The sequence below is a fragment of the Tenrec ecaudatus genome, chromosome 12 (genome assembly GCF_050624435.1).
Source record: "Tenrec ecaudatus isolate mTenEca1 chromosome 12, mTenEca1.hap1, whole genome shotgun sequence".
NCBI classification, from domain to species: Eukaryota; Metazoa; Chordata; class Mammalia; order Afrosoricida; family Tenrecidae; genus Tenrec; species Tenrec ecaudatus.
Genome location: NC_134541.1, coordinates 28,063,472 through 28,087,734, shown reverse-complemented (window position 1 = coordinate 28,087,734; position 24,263 = coordinate 28,063,472). Strand labels below are relative to the sequence as shown.

Genomic DNA, 24,263 nt, shown 5'->3' with positions numbered 1-24,263 from the left:
CCTGGTCTGATCACCAGGGAGAAAGAGCAGAATTACCTATTTTTTCTGATTAGTCAAATCTTTAATCTTTCATTATTTCCCTTACCTAGATGTGGGCAGAGAATGCAAAGTAATTAAATACCGTTAGAAGAGCAACAGTATTTGTGTTTGTCCAAAAACTATTTTAATAAAATGGCTTTGTGTTTAATTATACACTTTCCTCTTTTTTAGGGCTTGTTAGTAATACTGAACAAAGAATGCTCAACACGTGAAATTTCTTTTTGCCTTGCTTTGTAGGTTGTGGTAGTTATATTTTGTTTGTTTTTTTCATTGAAATTCTGTCTTTAAGACTATATACCTCTTTGTCTTCCTTCAGAAATTGCTTTGTCAGTGAATATTTTTAAAGATGTAATATTTATCTGATAAATATTTGTAAAGTGTCATATTTCCCAGAATATAACCAATACCAAAGATTAATTTCTGGGGTCTGTAGGATTTCATGGGGACCCTGGTGGTGTACTGCTTACGGGCTAGACTGCAATCTGCATGGTTGGCAGTTCAAAATCACCAGCAGCTCCTCAGGAAAAAGACTAGATTTTCTATTTCTGTAAACAGTTACAATCCCGGTCACTATGAGTCAGCATTGACTCGATGGTAGCGAATAGGATTTCATTGGAAAATTGATTTTAAGAAAGCTACTAAAAACTGTTTTCCCTTGTCTATTGTCAGCTTGGATTTTCTTTCATTTACCTTTGTGTTTAGGTTAGAATTCTCTCCTGAATTAAAATATGAGAAAATAAGAATCTTCCCTATTTTTTCCTGAACTTTTATAGCATCTGTCAATGATTCTCCATCTGCCACATCAGAAAGTGATGGTTCTAGCACAGGCTCTTTGCCACCAACAAATACAAATGTAAATACATCTGAAGGAGCTTCATCTGGATTAATAATTCCTTTCACTATATCTGGAGGTGCAGGCCCTAGGCCCTTAAATACTGTTGCTCAAGCTCCCCTACCACCTGGGTAAGTAATTTTATTTAAGCTTATACCCCTAGGCACACACCTCTTTTTAATCTCTGCATGTCTTATTAGTATGGAAAAGAATATTAATTCCATTCTGTAAATAACTGATTTTAATACACTAACATTTGGGGGAGTCTGAACTCAAACTGAATAAAGCATGCACATCACATGTGACATTTCTTGTTGGTCTGCTTTCTAGGCAGGGTGGTCCTTTTATGGGGTCTGTTTTTCTTTGAAAGACAGTGAATCATAGACCAGGCTAAGTAACAAAATAATGACTTAATTCAGTTTACCTTTTCTTTGGGGATGGGGGGTGTTTTTTAAAAAATTAAGTTTTCATCATAAAGTTGTTAGAGCAAAGTTATTTATAAATTGGGTAATTGAGAAAAATAGTATTCATGATTTCAATTTAATTTTTAAATTAATGAAGCTCTTAAGTATAATTAATATATGTGTATACATTCTAACATTTTTTAGCGAAAATGGAGCCTAGAGTACTAATGAGAAATAATTGATTGCAGGTAAATTAATAAACTCATGATGAGAATTTTAATTGCTAACCAGATTATACTATTTACATTGGCAGTTAAAACCTTTCCATTTTAGGATGTCAAATTAGAATGTTATTTGTACATGGGGCTAAGAAAGAGGAAATGAATGTTCTTAGAAGTGATTGCTACTGTCAAGCTCAATGATTGACTATAAAGGAGATTACAGTATTCCTGTTGGTCAGTCCTCTAATTTTCCCTTTTGGACTATGCCAGAGAAACATTTGATAGAGTCATATTGTTTTAATTTTCTCTGTAAAATGCACACAGACCATTGCCCTTCAGTTAGCTCAGCCTTTCTTCAAATTTTATTACATTAAGTTAAAATTTCTTTTGTATTCAAATCCTGAACTGGTCAGATTGAGAGTGGCATTGGTCTCTTAAGTGGACAACTGCAAGTCTGTTTAGAAATAGTCATTTCCTAGAACAGATAACATTTGGAGAAGACATTTTAACTATTAAATATCACCCTCAGAAGATGATATTTTCCTACTAAATTCTCTTGATGAAATTCATTGTATACTGACATGTTTATTTGCCTCAGTTCTATAATGTAGCTGTTTAATAATAAAAAGACAAAGATAGGATTAACCAGGCTATTCACACATATACCATACCAGCCTTAAATTTTTTGTGCTTAAGTTGGGAGCAGCGAATGGACCAACATGGGCGAGTCTACTATGTAGATCATGTTGAAAAACGAACAACGTGGGATCGGCCGGAACCTCTACCTCCTGGGTAAGTACCTGAATTTTAAAGAGAAAAAGAAATGTTTATTTAGCACTATGTATTAAATCTTAATTAAATCATCACCAGATTCCTACTCTGTATTTTGATCAGCCCTTTCTCCATCCACTTTAGTTTGTGGTAGGTAGAAACTATAAAAAGGAGAGATCCAGAGATAAATGACCATGATGAATCATTTTTCTTTTCACTTATTTCTGACCTGAAGATTTCTTAGGTCTTACTACCTAAAAGTCTTCCTGTGTTTTACCTGTCTCAGAACCATAGAATTTTAGAATTAGATTTTCTTGAAGAGTAATTATTGGGGGGCGAGGGAAAGAGTAATTATTTAACAGAATAAAAATTAAAGCCTGCAAGAAAAAATTCTTTCCGTATCAGATAACTTAAAATAAAATAGTGAAGTTATTGCAAAATAGTTGGGGATGTTAGGATATTTGATTAATAATGTACTTGGTTTTATACAAAAGGAAAATATATTAAATGCAGAAGGAACACAGTAACGAACCTTATTTTTGTTTTTAAACAACAAGTACTGCCATCAAGTCCATTCTGACTCACAGCACCCTGTGGCATGGAGTCATAGGGCTTCCAAGGCTGTGATCTAAATAGGGAGCAGACTGCCGCCATCAGCTGAGTACTGCCACTGCTCCCCAAGGGCTCTTTATAGCTCTGGTGGTTGGAGTGGGGGATAAGCCCCCATCAAATATATGTATATATGCCATAATCTTGCATATACGCTTAATAATAACCCAGAAAATGTCTTCTGATGAAATAAAAGAAGAAAGGAGTGATGTTTTAAAGGTATTTATTATTTTACTTTTCCTAATACCCAGAATATTGGACACAATCAAGTAGAAGTCATCAAGTTATTTTAGAAATGAATTTACATAATTAAATGTTGTGCTCTAGTGTAAAATCATAAATACTAAAGTTGCATCTCTGTGGAAAAATGTTTTCGATGTTTGTAAAAGCTGGGTACATCATCTGTGTCCCCATTATGACTGACTGCAAGGAGCCCTGGTGGCATAGTGTCACCAGGTTAGCGGGTTACTAACTGCAAACTTAGTTGTATACCACCAGCTCCTCCCCTGGAGAAAGATAAGGCTTTCTACTCATCTACTCTTCCTACTTTAAAGAGTTAACAGTCTTAGAAGCCCACAGAGGCTGTTCTGCCTTGTTCACTAGGGTCATCATGAGTCGGAATAGACTGAACGGTAGTGAGTTGAGAGTGAGATTATGTTTGCAACATTAAAAATTTCATTAGAAAATAAGAACATTTTTCTTAATGACTGATTGAGACTGAATACTTACTTCATTTTGAGAATTTAACTAATTTTATGATTTTTTATATATTTTCGTTTTATTAGAAGCTCATACAACTCTCATCACAATCCATACATACATCAATTGTGTAAAGCACATTTGTACATTCATTGCCCTCATCATTCTCAAAACATTGGCTCTCCACTTGAGCCCCTAGCATCAGCTCCTCATTTTTCCCCTCCCTCCCCTTTATGATCTTTTAAAAAGAATTTTTAGAAAAATTCCCTTTAAGTTTACTTACACTCCATTTTAAAAATATAAAATGAAAAACTTCAGGTAAATAAAAGATAATGTCTCATGTTAAAATCTCGCCAAATTTACACCAGAGCTAGGATGAGGTCTTGTTTAATTCATTTCTGTTTCACCACTATTTTTTTAATTTGATTTTTTTTTCCTTCTCCCCCTGATTTAGTTGGGAACGGCGGGTTGACAACATGGGACGTATTTATTATGTTGACCATTTCACAAGAACAACAACATGGCAGAGGCCGACAATAGAATCTGTCCGCAACTATGAACAGTGGCAGCTACAGAGAAGTCAACTTCAAGGAGCAATGCAGCAGTTTAACCAGAGATTCATTTATGGGGTGAGCAGCCTGTGCATTGCACAGTTAGGATTGTTCATTTCCTCCGCTTGTGTACAGGTAGGATTACAGCTGGGTGTGACTGTGGAAGATTTTGTTTGGGGACCTTTCTGATATCTTCTGCCAGTGTGAGCGATACTTTCCTCTCTGTCATATCATGAAGTCCAACCTGTTTTGCTTTGTTAATGTTAAAATAAATAAACAAAAACAAGAAAATAGGGCAACTAAAATTCATGGACAAAAGAATAGTAAAATTAAAACCAAGCTGTTTGAAAAATGAAAACAATAAATGTAGTCCTGCTTAACTTCACAGAATAGTTGAAGGATTTGATCTAAGAGCCACCTGACTCACGTGGTTGTACAGAATTGGTGAGAGACTAATCACTTCTTACATTCATTAAATAAATAAAGTTTACCTAATTATTTGTTGCTCTGGGATAATGAGTACATTTTAATTTTTTAAACAAGATTTTGCTAAATGAGAAAGTAGAAACAATATTATCTTTGGTCTAAAAATTACCCTTCTGGAAACAAATTGTTTAAATTTAACATATTTTCGTAGAAATAATGTAAATGCATAAAATTCTAATAATGCTTTCTTTTGCAATTTTTGGTGCTAGGAATTTTAATTTCAAGTAAAAAAGTATTAGAGTTTATCTTTAAGAAAAAGTAGATATTCTTTGAGAAATTTTATTTTCTGTGCCATACAAGCTGGATTTGAGTAGTATAGGCCCTAAACAGAAAACCAGTTCTCTAGACTTCAGGAAAAGACAGCCCTCTCCATTGTCATTCCTTTGCTTCATATGTGTTGTCTCTGTTAAGAATCTACTGAAGTAGAATAGGACCTTTCATATTCCTGTGTTCTTTATGTATTACCTCCATCTTGGATCTCCTCACTGTAATAATTATCATTCAGTGTTGTACACAATTTCACTTTCATTGGCACCTTTCCTATTCTACTTGTTTATGACTGCGATACTTTGTTTTGAGATACTTTTATAAAATATAGTTTTTCCTGTCACCTTCTCTAGATAGGTGTCAGTCCATCCCCCCTCCCCGTGATTTGAGAAATAAAATTAAGTTTTTGTCTCTTGTGTACTTTACCCTTTATTTTCTCCTTTATTCCTTTTACGTTTCCTTTCTTTTGGAATTATATTTACCTTTGGTGTGTCTGGCTAGATTTCTTCTGGGTTTGAATACCTAGTTTGCCTGCTTTCTTTAACCTAGTTTCCTCATGGGTGTCCAGTGGGAAAGTCATGTGAGTAGAGTCAGACACACCTGGGTTCGAATGCTGAACCTATCAGCTTCTTGTTCTGTTATACTTTGAGTAAATTACTTAGGCTCATCAAAACTCATTTACTTTATCTATAAATTAGATTTACATAGTTGCCTTCGAAGTTTTTATTTAGAGAATTCTGTAAAATAAAATAATGTTTCCAACGTTTGTCACATATTAAATGCTCAGAATTTTAGTTCCAGTCTTGTCCTTCTCTTGAAATTGTAATTGTCTTGTCCCTCTATCTTTACATTAATTGATCTTTGAAAGCATTCTTTTTGAATATATAACAACAAATTTCTGAAGGACCCACTGTGTTTTGCTTAATAAATTTGATAGTCAGTCTTTGAAATTCTCCTTAAAGTTTAGCTGTTCCCCGCTCCAAAGTAGTCTGAGCCATTGTCTGAAATGTCGGTTCTTAGCCCTCCCGAGAATATTCAAAGGTATGAGTTGAACATTGGCACCAGCTGCTTGGAAGAGAGGAGGATGTTTTTAAGAAATTCTCTTTTGGGCGTGCTCCACCCCCCTCCCCCAATGTTGTCCCAACTCTGGTTATAGGGCAGTAGACTCATCACAGTTCTACTGCTATTGTTGGTGCATTTAAATTATAGTGTTGGTGGAGAACATTTACTATCCCATGAACTACCAGAAAAATAAGCAAATCTACCTTGAAAGAAGTACAACCAGAATGCTCCTTAGAAGTGAAGATGGTGAGACTTTTTTAGTCTCATATTTTCAAGAAGAACCAGCCCTTGGAAAATAGCATCATGTTTGATAAAGTTAAGAGGTTCAATGTCAAAGAAGAGGCCCTCAGTGAGATGGATTGACACAGGCTGCAGCAATGCGCTTGAACATAGTAGTGGTTGTAGGATGGCTCAGGTATCTTTTATGTTCCTTAAAGCCACAATCGAATCATCAGATTGCTGCAATAAGTTGGGCATCATTGAAGCATCAACAACAAAAGATAGTACTCCTTTTAATTGAGACTAGGAGACCCAACCAAATAATAATGTGAGGAATTTGTTTGGATTTTGATTTAAATAAATAACTAGAAATACCATTATGGCTTAGGTATTAAATTAGCAATTATTTGTTAAGTGTATGATTATCATATAAAAATGTGAAGATGTGTATAAATTTATGATATATTATAAATTTGCATTATATAGAAGTATATAAATTTCACGTATACTAATATAGGAAGGTAAATAAAAAGTATCATTGCAAAATCATAGAAACCTTTAATAAACAAAAACAACAAAATGTGAAACTATTATTTCTTAACATATCCTTTTCTAGGACTGTACACTTCTTGAGGTGTTATTGGAATTCTGCACTCTGATGTATAACACGTCAAAGTGACAATTTGGGCATCTTCCAGTGATTCAAAATGGTGCCCATTTTAAACGTTTGCGTTTAGAAAGCAAAAGGGAGTTTGAAGGGTCATGAATCAGGGCTGTAGGGTGAATTTCTCTTAGAGCCCTTGCTACCCTCTATTGAACCAGATATTTTGCTACCCTATAATGAACCAGGAAAAAAATTCCTTGGTGCAGCTTTCTTGGGCTTATTATCAGGAGTGCAGTTTTCATTTTCTTAAAACTTATTAATTATAAGTCCCCGTGATCATCTTGTCTTTAAATCCAATCTATAAAAATGTCCACTTTGGGCTCCCCCATTTACCACAACCTTTCAGAAATGACCTTTCCCTTAAATTTAACTGATCTAGAAGATCCCCACAGAAGTCACTGTCTTGATTGGATCTTGTTTTTTAAAACACCCTAAGAAGACTAAGAAAAATATATTACCCAGAGAATTGTCTATAACCATATACTGATCAGAGATATGTTTAAAAATATTTTATTTGGAATAAATATGTATGTGTGTGTGAGAGAGAGAGGGAGAGAACTGGAACCTTTGTAGCAATACTTTGGATGTACCTACGTATATAAGAGTAAATCGATGGCTCATTTTTGAATTAGCAAAGAACAGGGAAATCATGTATAGATGAAGTAAATATGGCTAAGTTTTTATAATTTGAATCTCCATGATGACTTTATGGAATTTATTGCCCAATTTCATGTGATTTTGTATAGTTTTTTCAAAGCAGCTGGAATATAATATTTGGTCAATTGTCTTCTAAGGTCGAAAGAGCTTTACTGGTCTTATTGAACAACCACAATAGTATCCCAGTTTACTGTAAATGTAAAGAGCTCTGCTTACATAATGTTGTAAGGGCTTAGCTGAGAAAACACCTGGCAAGCAGCAGCTTAGGACACCCTAAGGGGCAGTTTTACTCGTGTCTTACCAGGTCACTGTGATTTGAAATCAGTTTGATGGCATACAGTGACAATGTGCATATAAACATAGGCATTCATTCTGCACAGTCCATATGAATTTTGCTTCTCTTTTTCAAAAAGTTAACTCTTGATTTTCTTTTACCTTACCTAGATAAACTCTGCCCCGCCCCATAATTACAACTCTTGGAGTAGCTATATATTTTATAATTTTTTTAACAAATGAAAATGGTCATTTGGGAGTGAGGATTTGCAGGAACTTTCTCATCATACATTATTTGTGTACTCTTTGAATTTATAAAGATCTTTGTTACACCCTTCCCTCCAAAAGGAAGTATATTGACTGGGCAACACTTCTCTAGGATGTGAACTCCGTATGAGTATGCTATGTTCTACACAGCTGAGAGAGGCTAATTGAGACTCAGAATCACCTATTTTAAGTTTTACTATTGTTATGTCCTTTTTAGAATCAAGATTTGTTTGCTACTTCACAAAATAAAGAATTTGATCCCCTTGGCCCACTGCCATCTGGTTGGGGTAAGTCATGTGAATATTTTTCATTGACTTTGTCATTTCGAAAATTAGATCTTTATGGCTGATATTCTCCTTTTTGCATAATTGAATCGCTGTCTTGTTGAGTGACTCACTCTGCTTTTGTTTGAGTAAATAGCTAGGAAGTGTTAGAGTATAAGCTGAGGGTGCATAGGGAGAAGGTGGGCTGGAAACTGATTACCAGGATCTACATGTGACCTCCTCCCTGGGGGACAGACAACAGAAAAGTGGGTGAAGGGAGACGTCGGACAGGGCAAAAGATGACAAAATAATAATTTATAAATTATCAAAAGGAGCTGATGCCAAAGTGGAGAGCAAATGTTTTGAGAATGATAAGGGCAATGAATGTACAAATGTGCTTTACACAATTGATGTGTGTATGGATTGTGATAAAAGTTGTATGAGCCCCTAATAAAATGATATTAAAAAAAAGCCGAGAGTGCCAAAAAATCTCGACAAACATTTTAAGCTAACTTTTATTATAATAAACTTTATGGAACTTCAGAATTATTGTACTGTTTTAGAGTTTAAAACTATTTTGAGGATTCAGCAATAAAAAAAGTGAATGAATTGTCAGCCCACAAAACCACCTGCCTGGATCTGCAAAGCGTTAAGCTTAGTGAAAAAAGATGATCTTAAAGATTATATACTGCATGATTCAATTTATAGTACATTCTCAAAATGACAAAAGTGTCGAGATGATGAACGGACTAGTGGTTGCCAAAAGACGTGGGGTTGTCTGAGCTGGGTAGGTGTAAATACAAAGGCAGCTGAAGGGATTTCTTTAGTTGTGATGAAACAGCTTTGATATTGTGGTGGTGGAAAAGAGAATCTTTACTTAGGATAAATGTGTAACCATACACATGAATAAATGCAGGTTAAAATGATGAAAATTCAGAGCTCCTAAATTTTCTCCAGTGGCTAGCGCTTTTCACCTAGGAAATTTGCAACATGGGCAAGTACTGCCAGAAACATCTCAGATTCATTACATGTTTGATTTTGAAATTAATTTTGGTCTTTGTACATTCAGAAACCTTTGATTGCACTTACCCCTCATAGAATATGTGACTCCATCTGGGGTTATGACCCACAGTTTAAGAAACTGAGTAAAATATGATACTGACTAGAGAAACTCCCCCCCCCCCCCACCTCCTTAGCGACCTCATGCTCTTTCATTGAGGTTATTTATTCAAATGTTTTGAAAATGATGATGGCAACAAATATACAAATGTGCTTGACACAGTGTATGTATGTATATATTAAGATAAGAGCTGTATGAGCCCCCAGTAAAATGATTTAAAAAACCCAAACTCTTGTGAGCCAAAGAAATATAGAAGCTGCACTTAAAACTCTTATTGCTACCGGTTTGCAACAAAGGAAGGGCATTTGAAAGCAGCGAATTTCTACTTTTACCACAACCTGACACTCTGGTGAATACCATAGAAGAAGAGAAGCGATACGTTGTTCAGGATAAGACTTGCTGAACCTGAGCTGGCAGGTTACATTCCCAGACAGGGATGGTTTTCCATCCTTTTTAGAATTTTTATTGTTATGTTACAGAAGGTGAAATTGATGCACAGCATCCATATATCTGAAAGTCATTAATTTCGTCCTTTATTTTTAAGTTTTAAAGTTTTATTGAACTATAAGTAACATGTCATACAATTCGACAAATCAAGCATTGTGCAATCATCGCCACAATCAACTTTGTGTACTCTTTTGTGGAAAATCTGTGACCCGATTATCCTTTGTCAGAAGCAGCCATTTTACTTCTTGAGAACGGCCATTGGAAAAACTATGGCTCTCTCTTTCACTTTTCTGATAGCTGGTCCTTAACTTCTGTGTTTATCATCAGCACCATCATCGGCATTGTTCTCATGTTTGCTTTAGCCTGTAACAACTCCGCTACAAGGCTACCTCTAAAGATGAAACCTCGGTTTTTCAGGTTATCAGCCTCCTCCCCTGCTTTTTTATAGTCTGATTATTTTTAGGTTTTAACTCCTTCAGTTGAAAGTGCCTTGTTTCTGGGTGAGTTCATGATTATCTTGCTCAGCCTCTGAGCACTGCTTTGTGATTCTGTAGAACCTGTGACAACACTTATGCTTCAACAGATAAAGAGATCCCCCCCATTTCCTGCCATCCTTTCAGGAGTAACCTAAAAAATAGTGTCCCATAACTACCAGCTTTGTTTGCATTCTGAGATTGACAGCATCGTTGACTGTATAGTCAAATACAGTCTCAACCCTTTCGGATTTTTTATATGCAAAGACTAGACATTATCACCTTCCAGGCTGACAGTGAAGAATTTTGAACACATGTACACTATGGAAAACATAGAATACTATGGGTTCAACATTATAGTCTAATAGGGCTTTGTTAGCCCACAAAGGTTAAAGCTAATTTTTCACTTAGTTGCTGTGAAATAAAAATAGAATAGCATGAAGCTTTTTACTGGTTTTTTTTTAAAAATGAAATCTAACTTTAATTTTTTGAGTACTTTTTTTCATTTGTAAAGCTTTCCATTTTTATTTATATTTTTTAATCATTTTATTGGGGGCTCATACAACTCTTTCCCCCATCCATCCATACATCAATTGTGTCAAGCACATTTGTACATTTGTTGCCCTCATTCTCAAAATATATGTGCTTAGGATTGTCAGTAATTTTTCATCAAAGTAAGCAATCAATTCTTTGGCCACAGCACTTCCTCATGTAGCAGATGAGTCTTCAGTTCACAAATATACACCTTTGACATTTTCTGTTTTGCAGTCTCTTCTAAGAAATGCTGGTGTCACCAGTAGATATTTAGAGTGCACGTGAGAAACAAGTTTGCTTTTAAGTCTTTCTTGTGGTCACATTATGTCTGGCGGGAAAATCTCTAGCCCTGAAATGTAAACTTAGGTAGCAGATAAAAGATACATACATGTTCAGCTATTCATTTAGAGTACTGTTTTAGATTTTAAAGTATATTATTTTTAAGTTCCTTTTTATTTCTGCTTTGGTATTTGTTACTGCCTTTCTTCTGGTAGCTTTAATCTTAACTTGTTATTGTTTTCCTCCCCAGTTCCTTAAGTTGTACAGTTAGGTTATTGTTAGGAGATCTTTTTAAAAAGCTTTCCTAAAATAAACCATTTATTGAAAAAAGAACGCTTTTCTTAAATTTCATCAATCGACCTTTTGCATAATCTGAAGCTCGCCAAGGACGAGGAGGAGGAAGGTTCACAGTGAGTGCACTCGACAGGCAGACTAGGAGATCTTTTTAAAAAAAGAAATAAATGGGGATTTTTTTTAAAGATAATTCTAAAGTCCTCAAATACTTAATTTTTAAATTTTGCTGGGATTACCAAGAATGTGAACTTCACCTTGGGCCAGCATTGTGAGAGTTTATTTGTTCTAGATTAAGCGTTAGCTTGGTACATGATTTAGTTCTCCAAGTGCTATGAGCAGTAACACCTATATTAACATTCAGGTATGTCAGTGTGTCACCAGAGACAGAGTCTCATTTTTCCGTACTTCATACGTGGAGTTCTGTTTCTCCTGGAGTATAAATGAAATGTCAGGAGTGGGTTCAAGAGAGTCACCAGTACACTCTTTTAGAACTTATATCCTCACTGCCACCTGGAATCAGTGCAGGAACTAGAATTAAATGTTAACCAAAACTAACTTTCAAAGGCTATAGCTGAGCTTAGATATAATTTTTCCAATAATAAAAATTAAAAATTTCTTTTATCAGCTTAGAATTGAACCTCAAATTTTGTTTGAAAATTGTTAGAAATGCTTTAATCTTCAATCTTTCAATGTTCTATTTGAGATGTTTTAGGCAAACAAAAAAATACAATATAAGAAGGAGGTCTGTCTTAATGAAGAATCTATTGGTGAGGCAAAGAAGTCAGTTCAATGATTAGTAGAATTTAATGTTATTAAAATTGTAAAGTTACTTGATTTAAGTTATTAAAAAGGGAAACACATATATATATTCATGTATCCGATAGGAAAGCTCCGGAGAGTAGAGGAAATTTTGTAGAATAGAAAAAAAGAAATCAAGGAGAATACTAAAGCAGTAGGTAAATGAGAAACTAACAACAGCTTCATGTGTAATTAGGGAATTGAGTCCTGTTGCTCACTTCTTAACAGGGATAGTAATGAAGCTGTTAAGGCAATTGATTTTGGAATGAGTATATTAAATAACTGAGTACATTAAAACAGAAACAACACCTCCCATAATGTCTACTACATACCAAAGAAACAGTTGTTAATTCTTCTAGTATGTTTTAAAGAGTATGCCAGAAATATCATTTGATATGCCAGAAATCCCAAATGGATACATTTGAGTTTCCATAGTCTGTTATTTAATTCTGAAATTTTGGATAGATCACTTAACTTGAGTTCTTGTATCTTCAGGTTAAAAATAAAATTACGTATCCTATGGAACTCAAACAAAAAACAAACTCACTGCCACTGAGTTGATTCTGACTCTTCATGACCCTATACACCAGCATGGACTACCTCTAGGGAGCACAGTAAGACTGTGCTCCACATGGTGTCACCAAGAGTTGGTATCGGTGTGACAACAACTACTGTTGGCTTCTATGTTTTTAATTCTTGCTCATCTTGATTGAATTAAGCAGAAAGATCCTATGGACTGGCATTGTGAATTACATCTATTTATTACCTAGGACTTAGTAATATTATTATTAGGTAAACATATACATAAATTGTCAAAAAATAAATGAAAATTTTTACAGTTAGGATTTAAAATCTCCAAAAGTATCCATGCAAAATGAGAAATAGGCAAATTAACTCATCATATTATTTTAACTTATGGAAAGAGATTATACCAAGTAATCTTTTCTTTTATTTAAGAGAAGAGAACAGACAGCAACGGCAGAGTATATTTTGTCAATCACAACACTCGTATTACACAGTGGGAGGACCCCAGAAGTCAAGGGTAAGAACTTGCTGTTCGCCTTATTCTGACTCAGGTATAAAGAAGATCAGTTACATAGTCTCTCCCGAGAGGCCTTAGAGTTCTATCTCTAAAGGTAGAGTTGACAGTCTTCTTTTTACAATTTGCTACCATTTTTGGTCTTTCTTGAACTTTTAAAATTTGAGAGCTAAAAATCATATTTTAATAGCACAAATGATAAGTTCTTTCTTATTTTATGTATATAATTGCAAGTGAGAAACAGTTATATTTTGTATTATAATATATGGTCACCTATTATATTTCATTATTGTATTCAAATATCTGAATATAGCAAAATTCTCTTTCCTTTTGATAGTTTTTTTAGAGAAGGTTATGAATTCTTTGAGATGAAAATTAAGTATCATTTGATAAAATGTTTGTACTTTCCCACATAGTGTATCTGATTATGACTGTAATAACATCTTGGAAATAAAAATTACAGAGGAATTGTTATGCTTTATGTAAGGAGGGTGGGATGGGAGAAAAGTCTGAAAGGGAGCGTTAGGGTCAGAGTGTAGAAGCTGAATGGTGCCGGTGGAGGTGACCCTTTAGAGTACTTTAAGGAACACTCTTATTTTATCAGATCTGTATTTCAAGAAGAGCGTTATATCAGTAGTATGGAATATAAGAGTAGGACTAGTGTAAGCCTGGAGGCAAGAAAACCCGTTAGGTAGCTGTTAGGAGAAGTTAGCTGAGTGGTGAATAAAACTGGAGTAAAGATGATGTTTGGGATTGAAGGTAAGTGTGAACTGGAACGACTGCTAAGGCAGAATGGGCACAGCTTGATTACCATACGCTGTTGAGGGTGGCAGACAAGGAGTCCTGGTTGTACAAGAGTGCTTGGCTGCCAGTGCTTCTGTCTGCTTTTGTAAAGCTTACTCTGTAAGGCCACCATTAGGTGAAGCTTTCTTGATGGGAATTCATTTCAGTGACTGAGTAGATGAGGAACCACAGGCATAGAGAAGACAGAAGTGATGTTTGAGTTCAAGGTGCTTATAGTATGGAATTGTTGGAGCTGTTGGGTAAGTGTAGGACAACTGTTTACAAGATCAACAGTTCAAGCCCACCTGCTCCTATGGAAGAGAAAGATGAGGCTGTCTACTTCTGTAAAGATTTTCAGCCACTTGATAGTAGTGAGTGAGTAGTTAGTTCAGATGGAGATGTCTATGAAACCACGAAAGGCACTGCAAAGAATGGTTCCTTCGGAGTTTATGGCTACATTTATAGACATCTTAATTTTATATTAGCAACAACAAAAAAAAACCTACTCTAAAATTTTTTGGTACTACTTTCTTATATGTTTTTTAGTCAGTTAAATGAAAAACCTTTACCAGAAGGCTGGGAAATGAGATTCACTGTGGATGGAATTCCCTATTTTGTGGACCACAATAGAAGAGCAACTACCTATATAGATCCCCGCACAGGAAAATCAGCCTTGTAAGTTTTCTAAACAAAATAGATTAAAAAATGAAAGCAGGTCCTCAGATTTTGATGTATAGATCTGAACTGGCAGGGAATACAGCCTTTCTGTTTCTTGAGTCAGTTTGCCAGTAGGTCTTATTCCACAAAATATTTTGTATTGCCACCTCCTTCATGAATATTTTAACTTAGAGACCTTACATATTTGTTACCATCTGTTCACTGCCTGATGTTTGCGTTCTTTCATTCCTGTTACCTTTTAACTTTATACTTTCTACATAATAAAATTTTCAAGCATAATGGAGATACTTGGAAATCATACCATTAAATATTAATTAAATTAGAGATTATTTAAATAAGGGAACTAAGTTATAAATATATGACTTGTAATATCAATAACTAAAGTACTTATTTGAGGAAAATGTATTGCTTTAAAGGTCTGGTTTAGAAAATAAGAAAGGCCTAAAATCAGTGATCTTGTTTCTACCTTAAGACACTAGGGGCAAAAAATAAAAAGACACTAGGAAATAAAGACTGAGTTAAACCCAAAGTTAGTAGGAAAAATAAGTAATAAAAAATTAAAGCAGGAATTAATCATTTGAAATGAAACACTAGAGAAGTCCAACCTAAAAATTGGTTCTTGGAAAAAACTAATAACCTTGCTAATCCCCTAGTATACCTGAGAGAGAAAAAAGAACATTACCAATGTTAAAATGACAGAGGGGCATCACTATCGAATAAACAGATATTTAAAAGTTGTGATATTTTAAACAACTTTGTGTCAATAAATTTGATTACTTAAATAAAATGAGCAAATCCTTGAAGAAAAAGTGTGCTTGCTTCAACAGCACATATACCAAAATTAGAACACAGAGGAGATTAGCAGGACTCCTGCGCAAGGATGACATGCAAATTCATGAAGCGTTCCATATTAGAGAAGGGAAAAAAAGTATTTGGCAAAGAAAATCACTAAAAAGCTTTTTCATAAAATGGAAATACTTCCCAACTCATTATTGTAGTCTCTTGAACTATATGAGATAGGTAAGACAGATAAATCTAATTCTTTTCCAGTTATATCGACTCCCTTTAAAGAGAATCCTTAGAAGTTCAGGAGGGAGTGAGAAAAATGAGGAGCTGATACCAAGGGCTCAAGTAGAAAGCAAATGTTTTGGGAATGATGATGGCACCAAATGTACAAGTGTGCTTGACACAGTGGATGGATGGATGTGTAAATTGTGATGAGTTGGACCAGTCTCCAATAAAGTGATTTTTAAAAAGATGTTCCCTACAGTTGTAGCTCTTTGGCCTGAATCTAGTCACATGGCCACAATGGAAACAGTAATTGTTCTCCTGGAGAGGAATCTGCCTAGTTTATATACTCCTTGATATTTTAAGTCCACAGAGAATGGATGTTGTGGTAGACAGCATTCTCAGAGATAGAAATTCTTTTTTTTTTTTAAATCATTTCAGTGGGAGCTCTTACAATTCTATGACAGTCCACACATCAGTTGTATCAAGCACGTTTGTACATATGTTGCCATATGTACAAATACCATTTCCAAAACATCCTCTTTCTACATGAGCCCTTCTCCTCCCCTTTCCTTCCCGCCAACAGAAATTCACTCATTTAACTAATCTTGCAGGCTAACTGATTTGTATTAGATTTGGCTACATTGAAGAAAATCCCTAAACAGTTATAGTAAGATTGAAACGTATTTCCCTCGGTTTCTTACAAATAAAAAATACTTTTGAGAAAATATTTTTTTTGTTTTTAAAGGCTGTATAGGAGTATGGATTATTGGCTATTTTTGTATTTGTTAAGTCCTGAGGGTTTGTGTCTGGATGCCCATGCGTGTTTCTTTCGATAACCTCTGACAATCTGCTGTATAGACCATGCTAACCATTGTTCTTCCTCAGAGACAATGGACCCCAGATAGCCTATGTTCGGGACTTCAAGGCAAAGGTTCAGTATTTCCGGTTCTGGTGTCAGGTTAGTATTAGGACTGGATTTTCTGTAACTCCTTTTCTGTACTTATACTACACAGTGATGGTGAAAACCGTTATCCCATAGAAAAACAGGTAAAATGGGAGGCACTAGAATTTGCTTTCACCTGCTAATGGCAAAGAACTAGACAATAGTTAGGTAACTGGTGACTACTGTTATCTGGCAGGATAAATTTGAAATCATTTGAATCAGAAAACATTACTCTTGTTTCTGTAGTACTCATTACTTGCAGATTGCAAAAATCTTCAAACATAAGTTAAGACATTTTCTGATGTGTTACATGTAGTGAGTCCTTTTCGTTTCTAATATTTGATATACATAGTAGCATTTTGATAAGTATTTTTATATTCAAAGTATTTCCCCGTGTGGTTAATGATTTGTGGTGTATAAATAAGGTTTCTGAATTAATGATTTCCCTATGAATATTTAATTTAAATTTAATTTAAAAGGAATACACTAATCAAAATGTTACTATGGTAACTATTTTTAAACTTTACATTCTTGTAATTAACTGGGCCCAAACACACAAGATGGGTCTGAAGTAGTCTTTTTTTTTTTTAACCGATCCATTTTTTAATTCTTAAATTCTTGACATTACAGAACTAAACTGAAATTTAATAACATTCCACTCTTACATTTTTATTGACAAACAGAAATAAAATCCATGAGCCAAAATCCCAAATAAAACTAAAAACAGGGAAAAGCTTATAAAGCTAAATATGAATCCCAGCATTAACAGCTGAACTGAAAAGGTGATTTTTAAATTCTCTGCGGATGATAAAAGTGTAGAAACTGAACACTTACAAAATATTTATAACCTGGAATCACTGACCAGAAATTACAGAGTTGGATCATGGGAAAAACAGCAGAAAGGGTTTATGAGTGAGCCTACACTCTTGTAGCTGCACCCCGTGCCCCTGAAGTAGTCTTTTGAAAACAAAATTAGGTGCAGATTTACTTGGCCCATGCTGCGCAAGCCCATATGCATCTGATAACCTGTTTTCTTCTGTTTCTTGTATAGCTACGTATTAAACAAGGTGTCATTGGCATGAGTGTTCACAAATGCATTTTAAACATTATTGGATATAAATTCACATTCATAGTCATGCTTGATATTCTATGCAGTGATAAAAGTAAATAAACTTTCTCCTTTTGATTTTCTGATAGGCCATTTTAATGTAAGAATTGACATAGGCATTCTTGTATTTCAGCAACTGGCCATGCCTCAGCACATAAAGATTACAGTGACGAGGAAGACGTTGTTTGAGGATTCCTTTCAACAGGTACAGTTTGAGTGACTCAGAGCTTGCATTCTGACTGGCAGCCCGGGCCGCCTCCTGACGCTGCCATTTTAACTTGCGCAGTTGGAAGTTCTTTGAGTTAGAGTCCTTGACTTTTCAAGTGCCGGCTCGTTGCCGGCTGTCTTACCATCCGGGATCCTGGAGACAGACTTTTGCGTATCGGCATGTTGTGTAAGGCGCGTTTGGATTTTACTTAGTAAGAGGAAAAGGCTTCGTTTTTACATTCTCCAGTACTTGCATTTTAAGCATGTTATACTAATTATAGGAAAGAATAATTAATTTTAAACACTATTCAGTAGTAGTCAACTACTTTTTCCTCTGAAATTGAGTTATTTACTTTTATTTAATGTATGTTGTAGAGATCACTAATAGTAGAAGTATTGAACTACGGGCAGCAGAGAGGGAGGGGTAAAAATGAAGAGCTGATGCCAGAGGCTTAAGTGGAGAGCAAATATTTTCAGAATGATGTGGGCAATGAATGTACACATGTGCTTTACACAATTGATGTATGTATGGATGGTGATATGAGTTGTATGAGTCACCAATAAAATTATTTTTAAAAAGAAATCATTAATAACCAACTGCTACTAAATTTTGTGTAATTTTATTATTGGGAAAATTTAAATGCCTAGTTAAAAAATATCATAGAATGTAAACATCTATTTATGTAATTGTTCATCCTTGCTTTTTGTCCAAGTGTGGAAATGATTCTTTATTATATAGCCCCTACAATACTATTATGATAGCTGTACACAATCACACTGCCATTGAGTCAATTCCAACTCACAGCGACCCTTTATAGTATTTCTGAGGATTTGGTAGATGTTTTATACAAGCTGATGGCCTCATCTTTGTCCCAGGGAGTGACTGGTGGGTTTGATCTACTGACCGTGTAATTGGTAGTCCAATACTTAATCAACAGAGCCAAGAGGATTCTCTGTGTTAGTGCTTGCTAGCTTTTACAAAACACTAAACTGAATGCAAGGGAGAAAGATATTGAGATAATTGACAATCGCTGGCTCCTTTCAGAAACAGTTGTGTTCATTTCCTAATGGAACCTCAATTACTACTATTAAAGAAGAAAACTCACAGCTTGCTAAGTAGAAATGAACAAATTTTTATTAGCAGTTGGAATCTTACTGAGACCAGTTAGATAATTATCAGTCATTCCTGTGATCTGAGTCTGGAAAGCAATTCCACACAGTGCCCCTTTTCTTTTTCCTCTCACTCTATAGTCACTGAGCTAGAACCCTGGTGGTTATCAGGTCACATTGGACTACTAATGAAAAGATCAATGGATCAAACCCACCAGGCAACTCAGTAGGAGACTGATGAGGCTCTCTGCTCCCATAAAGATTTACAGCCTTGGAAACCCAAAGCAGGTAATCCTGGCCTACAGGATCACAGAGTGAGTCACTGAGACAGGCTCTAGTGGAGCTTTCTCTTAAAATATAACTTGCTGATAGAAATATTCAAAGATACAAAATGTGATTAAATTACCCTTTTATTTGGTAGTTAATAAGTCAAAAAGTATTTCGATGAGACCTCATGTGTGCACAGGTTTATATTCCATGCAGTGTATTTTTAAACATGTCTTTGCAGTCATTGGATTGCTGTAAATTAGGTATTTCAGTAATACATTTGTCTTAGTCTCATAAGAATGCTTTAAAAAAGAGAGATACTTTCTGTGCCACAGGAAAAAAATGAGGTTAGAGCTAAAAAAAAAACAACAACTCAAGTGGAAATCTTGCCACATCATTGAAGCTTTGTAGTAAGTTTTAGGAACCCTGCTCCGCACTGAAACTACAAAACAGCTCTAGAAGGAAGGCTCAGTCGCAGAGGATGAAGTTAGCATCTCAAAGACTTGAGCAGTTTCAATTTTAAGCAAACATCCTGGCCTCAGCAAGCTTTTCTCCTGGTTGGGCACAAAAGGCACTGCATAAAGAACAGCTAAACTAGATCCTAGGTAATCTTTCCATCGATCTTTTACGCAGTATCGAAGCTTATAAATGCGAGTTTATGGAAAGAAACCAGATCTAAGTCTCAGATTTACCAATACAATAAAACAGTCAAAACAGTGGCTTCTGAGGGAATCTGCTAAATCAGTTAAATACAAGGCAGAGAAGTCAATTCATAAGGTTGTGCTGTTTTTGAAATTACAAAGATGTAATCTTGATAGATTTTGCTTTTCACAAAGGACACAGGCCAATCATAGGAACTATTGTGAAGACATTTTAAGAAAATGGAAAACTACACTAATGAGAAAAAGGCCAAGAAAGTTGAATCAAATTTTTTTCTATCCCAATGAACCTGCTTAGTCTGCTGGTAGTATTTAAGAATTTCCTTGGGAAACCTAATCCTTTCTACCCCACAGCCCTGCTATTGCCCCTCCAGGCTTCCCCCACTCTAAACAGCAACAACAAACTCAGCATTGCAAATGAGCACTATTTGAGTCCCTTAAGGATGACAAAACTACTTGGTTGGTATAAATTAAACAGTACAGAATTCCCGCAGAAAGTATTATAAGATAGAAACAGCACCTTCAGAAGTATATAGACCTAGGTAGATAATATAATAAGAAATTTTAACTTCACATTTTGCTATTTTTGTTCAATAATAGGTCCTATGATCTATCTGATCTTGCTACATTACTATTTTACTTTGTTATATCTGTAGAAAATATTTGCCATTTTAAAATTTTATATGTACAGTTCAGTTGCAGTTTTTGCAAAAAGTACTTTTTTTGAGGGATCTTACATGTGTTATCACAATCCATACGTGCCTCCCGTGTGTAAGGCACATTTGCCCATAGCCACCATCATTTTCAAAGCTTTCTTTACACTTGAGCCCCTGATATCAGCTACTCACTTCTTCCCCCTCCCATCCCCACCCACCCTCCCTCACAAACCCCTGATACGTTGTAGATTATTATTTCCATATCTTACATCATTCTCTGTTGCCCTGCACCCACTTTTCTGTTATTCATCCCCCTAGGAGGAGGTTCTAGATCGATCCTTATGATCAATTCCCCCTTTATCCCTCCACCCATCCCCTAATCCATTCTGGTATCTCTACTCTCATTTCTCTTTTTCCTTGTATGTGTATATCACATATCCATTCATCTGTTTGAAGTTCAAGTTGTTTCTACATCTTGGCTATTAGATTCCGCTTTCCATTTTTAGGAGTACATACCTACGAATGAGTCGTGGGGTGGTGGTTTTAACTTTGCACAGCACCAGTATCATTTTCCATTCTCACCAGTATTGGATGAGTGTTTAGTACCTTCACATCCTCACCAATGTCTGTGTTTTTCTCTTTTTGAGAGATACTTTTGGTATCGTGGCCATCTGTTGAGAGGCCGTGTGCTCGCTCTTTGTGGTTCTTGTGTGCACTGTTCTGATGACTTAATGTTGAACTACTTTTTATGTGCTTGGCCATTTAGTTAACCTCCTTTGGTAAGTAAAGTCGTTTGCCAGTTTTTCTTTTAATTGGTCTGCTTATGGTTTGGTTAAATTAAAAAAATTAAATATACTTTACACATTAAACCCTTATAGAGATGATTTTCAGAAATTTTCTTCCATTTTGTGATTGGTTTTTTAATTTGTTGTTTTAATCTTTTGATAAAAATTTAAAATTTTCTTTAAGATCTGGTTCATCATCTGTTCTGTCTTTAGTTTAAAGCCCAAAAACGTTTGCAGAAATGACACGTGGTTCTGCTACAGTCGTTTAAAAATCACACTACAAAAGCTACACTGGATTTGATATCCTTCAACTACATATGAAATAAAAAATCTGAGAAAGATTTCACTATTTTGGAAAGGTGATAAATCTATGTCAAATTTTGCGTCTGATTTTTTTTTCCCCCATCGCTGTTAGATAAAATATTTCTTTTGTTAACATAGACTAATTACTATGGGAGGGTTTGCAAGAGAAGAATTTGTATTGTTCATTTTCATTCATATTGTTAAAGCAAATTAAGGTATTTTTAACCTTGAGACAGTTCTGATTTTCATAGCTTAGCTACCCAGCTGATGTAGTCAAGAGACTGTTATAGATGGGATTTTCTTTGAATTTTTTGCTATATCTGCAATGTTCTTAATTGACTAAGATTGAATTTATAAAAAGGAACTGCTTAATGGGGATGAGAGCCCTAGGGTAAATATAAATCTTGATATTTAAATGTGATCATTCATCTTAACCACTTCATAAAATAAGTGTTTTATGCAGACCCTGTGATTCCCCTCACTCCACCCCTAAGTGTAATGACATTTACAAATGTTCTACTAACCTGATATTAAACTAATGATAAAGTCACTTTATATCCAAGAAACAACAAAATTATCTGTCCATTGTAGTTCATTTATAGAATTGTCCTTCACATATGATATTGATCAGATTGGCCATCTGTCTTCAGGCAAAACATTTTAGGAGGTTTTCTGGACAGTGGTATGTTTCTACTAAGAATGAGTGTTCAGAGTTGGATTCTCTTTGTAGTCTTTGGATTTGGCTTCTGGATTAGCCTATTGGCCGTTACATGTACCCTTCGACTGAAATAAACCCGCGTCAACCCAAAAAAGAAAGGACTGAACTCTGGCTACGCTCAATTACTTTGTGCTTGAAGCAATTGAAGGATGCAATCTCATAAGTCAATAGTAACAGCATTAAAAGGAAAATTATATATGCATAAAGTATCTAAAATATATACGTATGTATATGAAATGTTCTGTAATGTGTAAAATGTTAGGAAGCTTTTCTGTGATGCATTTTTGTGTTATGTGGTGTGGACAGAACTCTATCATAAGAAATGTAACTTTTGTTTTAAAACCTAGAAGTAGTAGAACAGTGTTCAACAACCGTGTTTAAATACTCTTTTACACTTTTGTGTTATAGATAATGAGCTTCAGTCCCCAAGATCTGCGAAGACGTTTGTGGGTGATTTTTCCCGGGGAAGAAGGTTTAGATTATGGAGGTGTAGCAAGGTAGTAGTAATATGAATATTCAGACTTAGTTCCTTTCCTCCAAAAGTATCATTATACTTTGCTTGCAAGTATTATTTTCTCAGTCTTATATTTCAAAAAAAAAAAAGAAAGAAAGAAATGTAGCCAGTTACTGCACCTTAATTATACAGCAGCTACAGAATTACAACACCTTCTCTCTGAAGGACTAATTGATTTCACCCATATCACTCACTCAATACGCAGATATCCTATAAAAAGGGTAATGATGAGGTTTAATGACTCAGTTGAGGTGTACCCTGCTGTGGGGTCTAGATGTAAGCTTTTTGTCATCTTAGCTATAAACCTGGGTTCAGATCACAAAAGGCTCCCACTTCACTTCATTGATGATCTATTCATCGCCTAACTCAGATTAATGTACATATCCTAAAAAGATGGTATAAAATAGAAGTTGGTAGTCAGTTCTCTTTTCTTAATATTGGAGCTTCTAATAAAAAATACTTAGAAAATAAACTCAAACAGGAAATTGCTTTATTTTTTCCCATAATTATACACACACTCAGACAGCTTCAAAGTTTACATAGCATCAGGGCAGTGTGAAAAGGCAGGCGTTGGCATCAATTTTGGTTTCGAATTTTTTTTACACTTAGAATTATGAGCCAGGGCAAATTTCTCCACCTAAAATAAGAATAGTAATATCTACCATGCTGTAATTATTGTGAGGATTAGAACTATTTTATTAGTGGTATAGTTTTGAGGCTGAGTATCAGTATGCTCATTAACTACATTTTATTAGCTCTTATTTATATTTCTTTGTTTCAAAATTCAAATGAACCTGTTCCCAAAATGCTGAGTAATCATAGATAGATATTAAACATAAGCCAAAACTTCCAATTTTGTATGAGTTAAAGATACTCAGTACAAGGTAGTTAATTAAAAAATAGTATAAAGTAGTGTTCTTGTTAGAAGCCATGGACTCAAAGGAAAAGAGATCTAGATACAGGTTGATACCACATGTACTGTCTCAAATTACCATTCTGTCTTCTGTTATACCTGACCCATCTATGTTACACAGTTAGAAACCATTGTCTTACATTAGTTTCAATTAGTATTTTTATAACATTTTAATTAGAATTTCTCAAAGCATTTTTCCTAGGGCTTTATTGCCACTATGAAAATAGGAAATATATATATTTAAGTAAAGATATTGGTAGCAATGGCACTTGAAGAGGATCACTATGCTCCCTTATAACCCACTGCCATGGATTTGATTTGCCCCTAAAGCATACAAAGC

The 24,263-nt window shown here is 35.0% G+C and overlaps 1 protein-coding gene and 1 non-coding gene across 4 annotated transcripts in view; both read left to right on the top strand.

Annotated features, from left to right (window-relative positions):
- The window catches only part of ITCH (itchy E3 ubiquitin protein ligase), a 117,008-nt gene that overhangs the window by 72,752 nt on the left and 19,993 nt on the right, over positions 1-24,263 (top strand). For all 3 annotated transcript variants that reach the window (XM_075563753.1, XM_075563752.1, XM_075563754.1), the window contains 9 exons: positions 813-1,002; positions 2,193-2,288; positions 4,030-4,204; positions 8,239-8,308; positions 13,187-13,271; positions 14,598-14,726; positions 16,626-16,698; positions 17,925-17,996; positions 22,905-22,993. In XM_075563753.1, the coding sequence (XP_075419868.1) occupies positions 813-1,002; positions 2,193-2,288; positions 4,030-4,204; positions 8,239-8,308; positions 13,187-13,271; positions 14,598-14,726; positions 16,626-16,698; positions 17,925-17,996; positions 22,905-22,993 (979 nt within the window). The remainder of the gene's footprint in view (positions 1-812; positions 1,003-2,192; positions 2,289-4,029; positions 4,205-8,238; positions 8,309-13,186; positions 13,272-14,597; positions 14,727-16,625; positions 16,699-17,924; positions 17,997-22,904; positions 22,994-24,263) is intronic.
- Positions 15,541-15,644, top strand: LOC142423561 (U6 spliceosomal RNA). Its single transcript, XR_012779190.1, has one exon. It is a non-coding gene; the product is annotated as a U6 spliceosomal RNA (small nuclear RNA).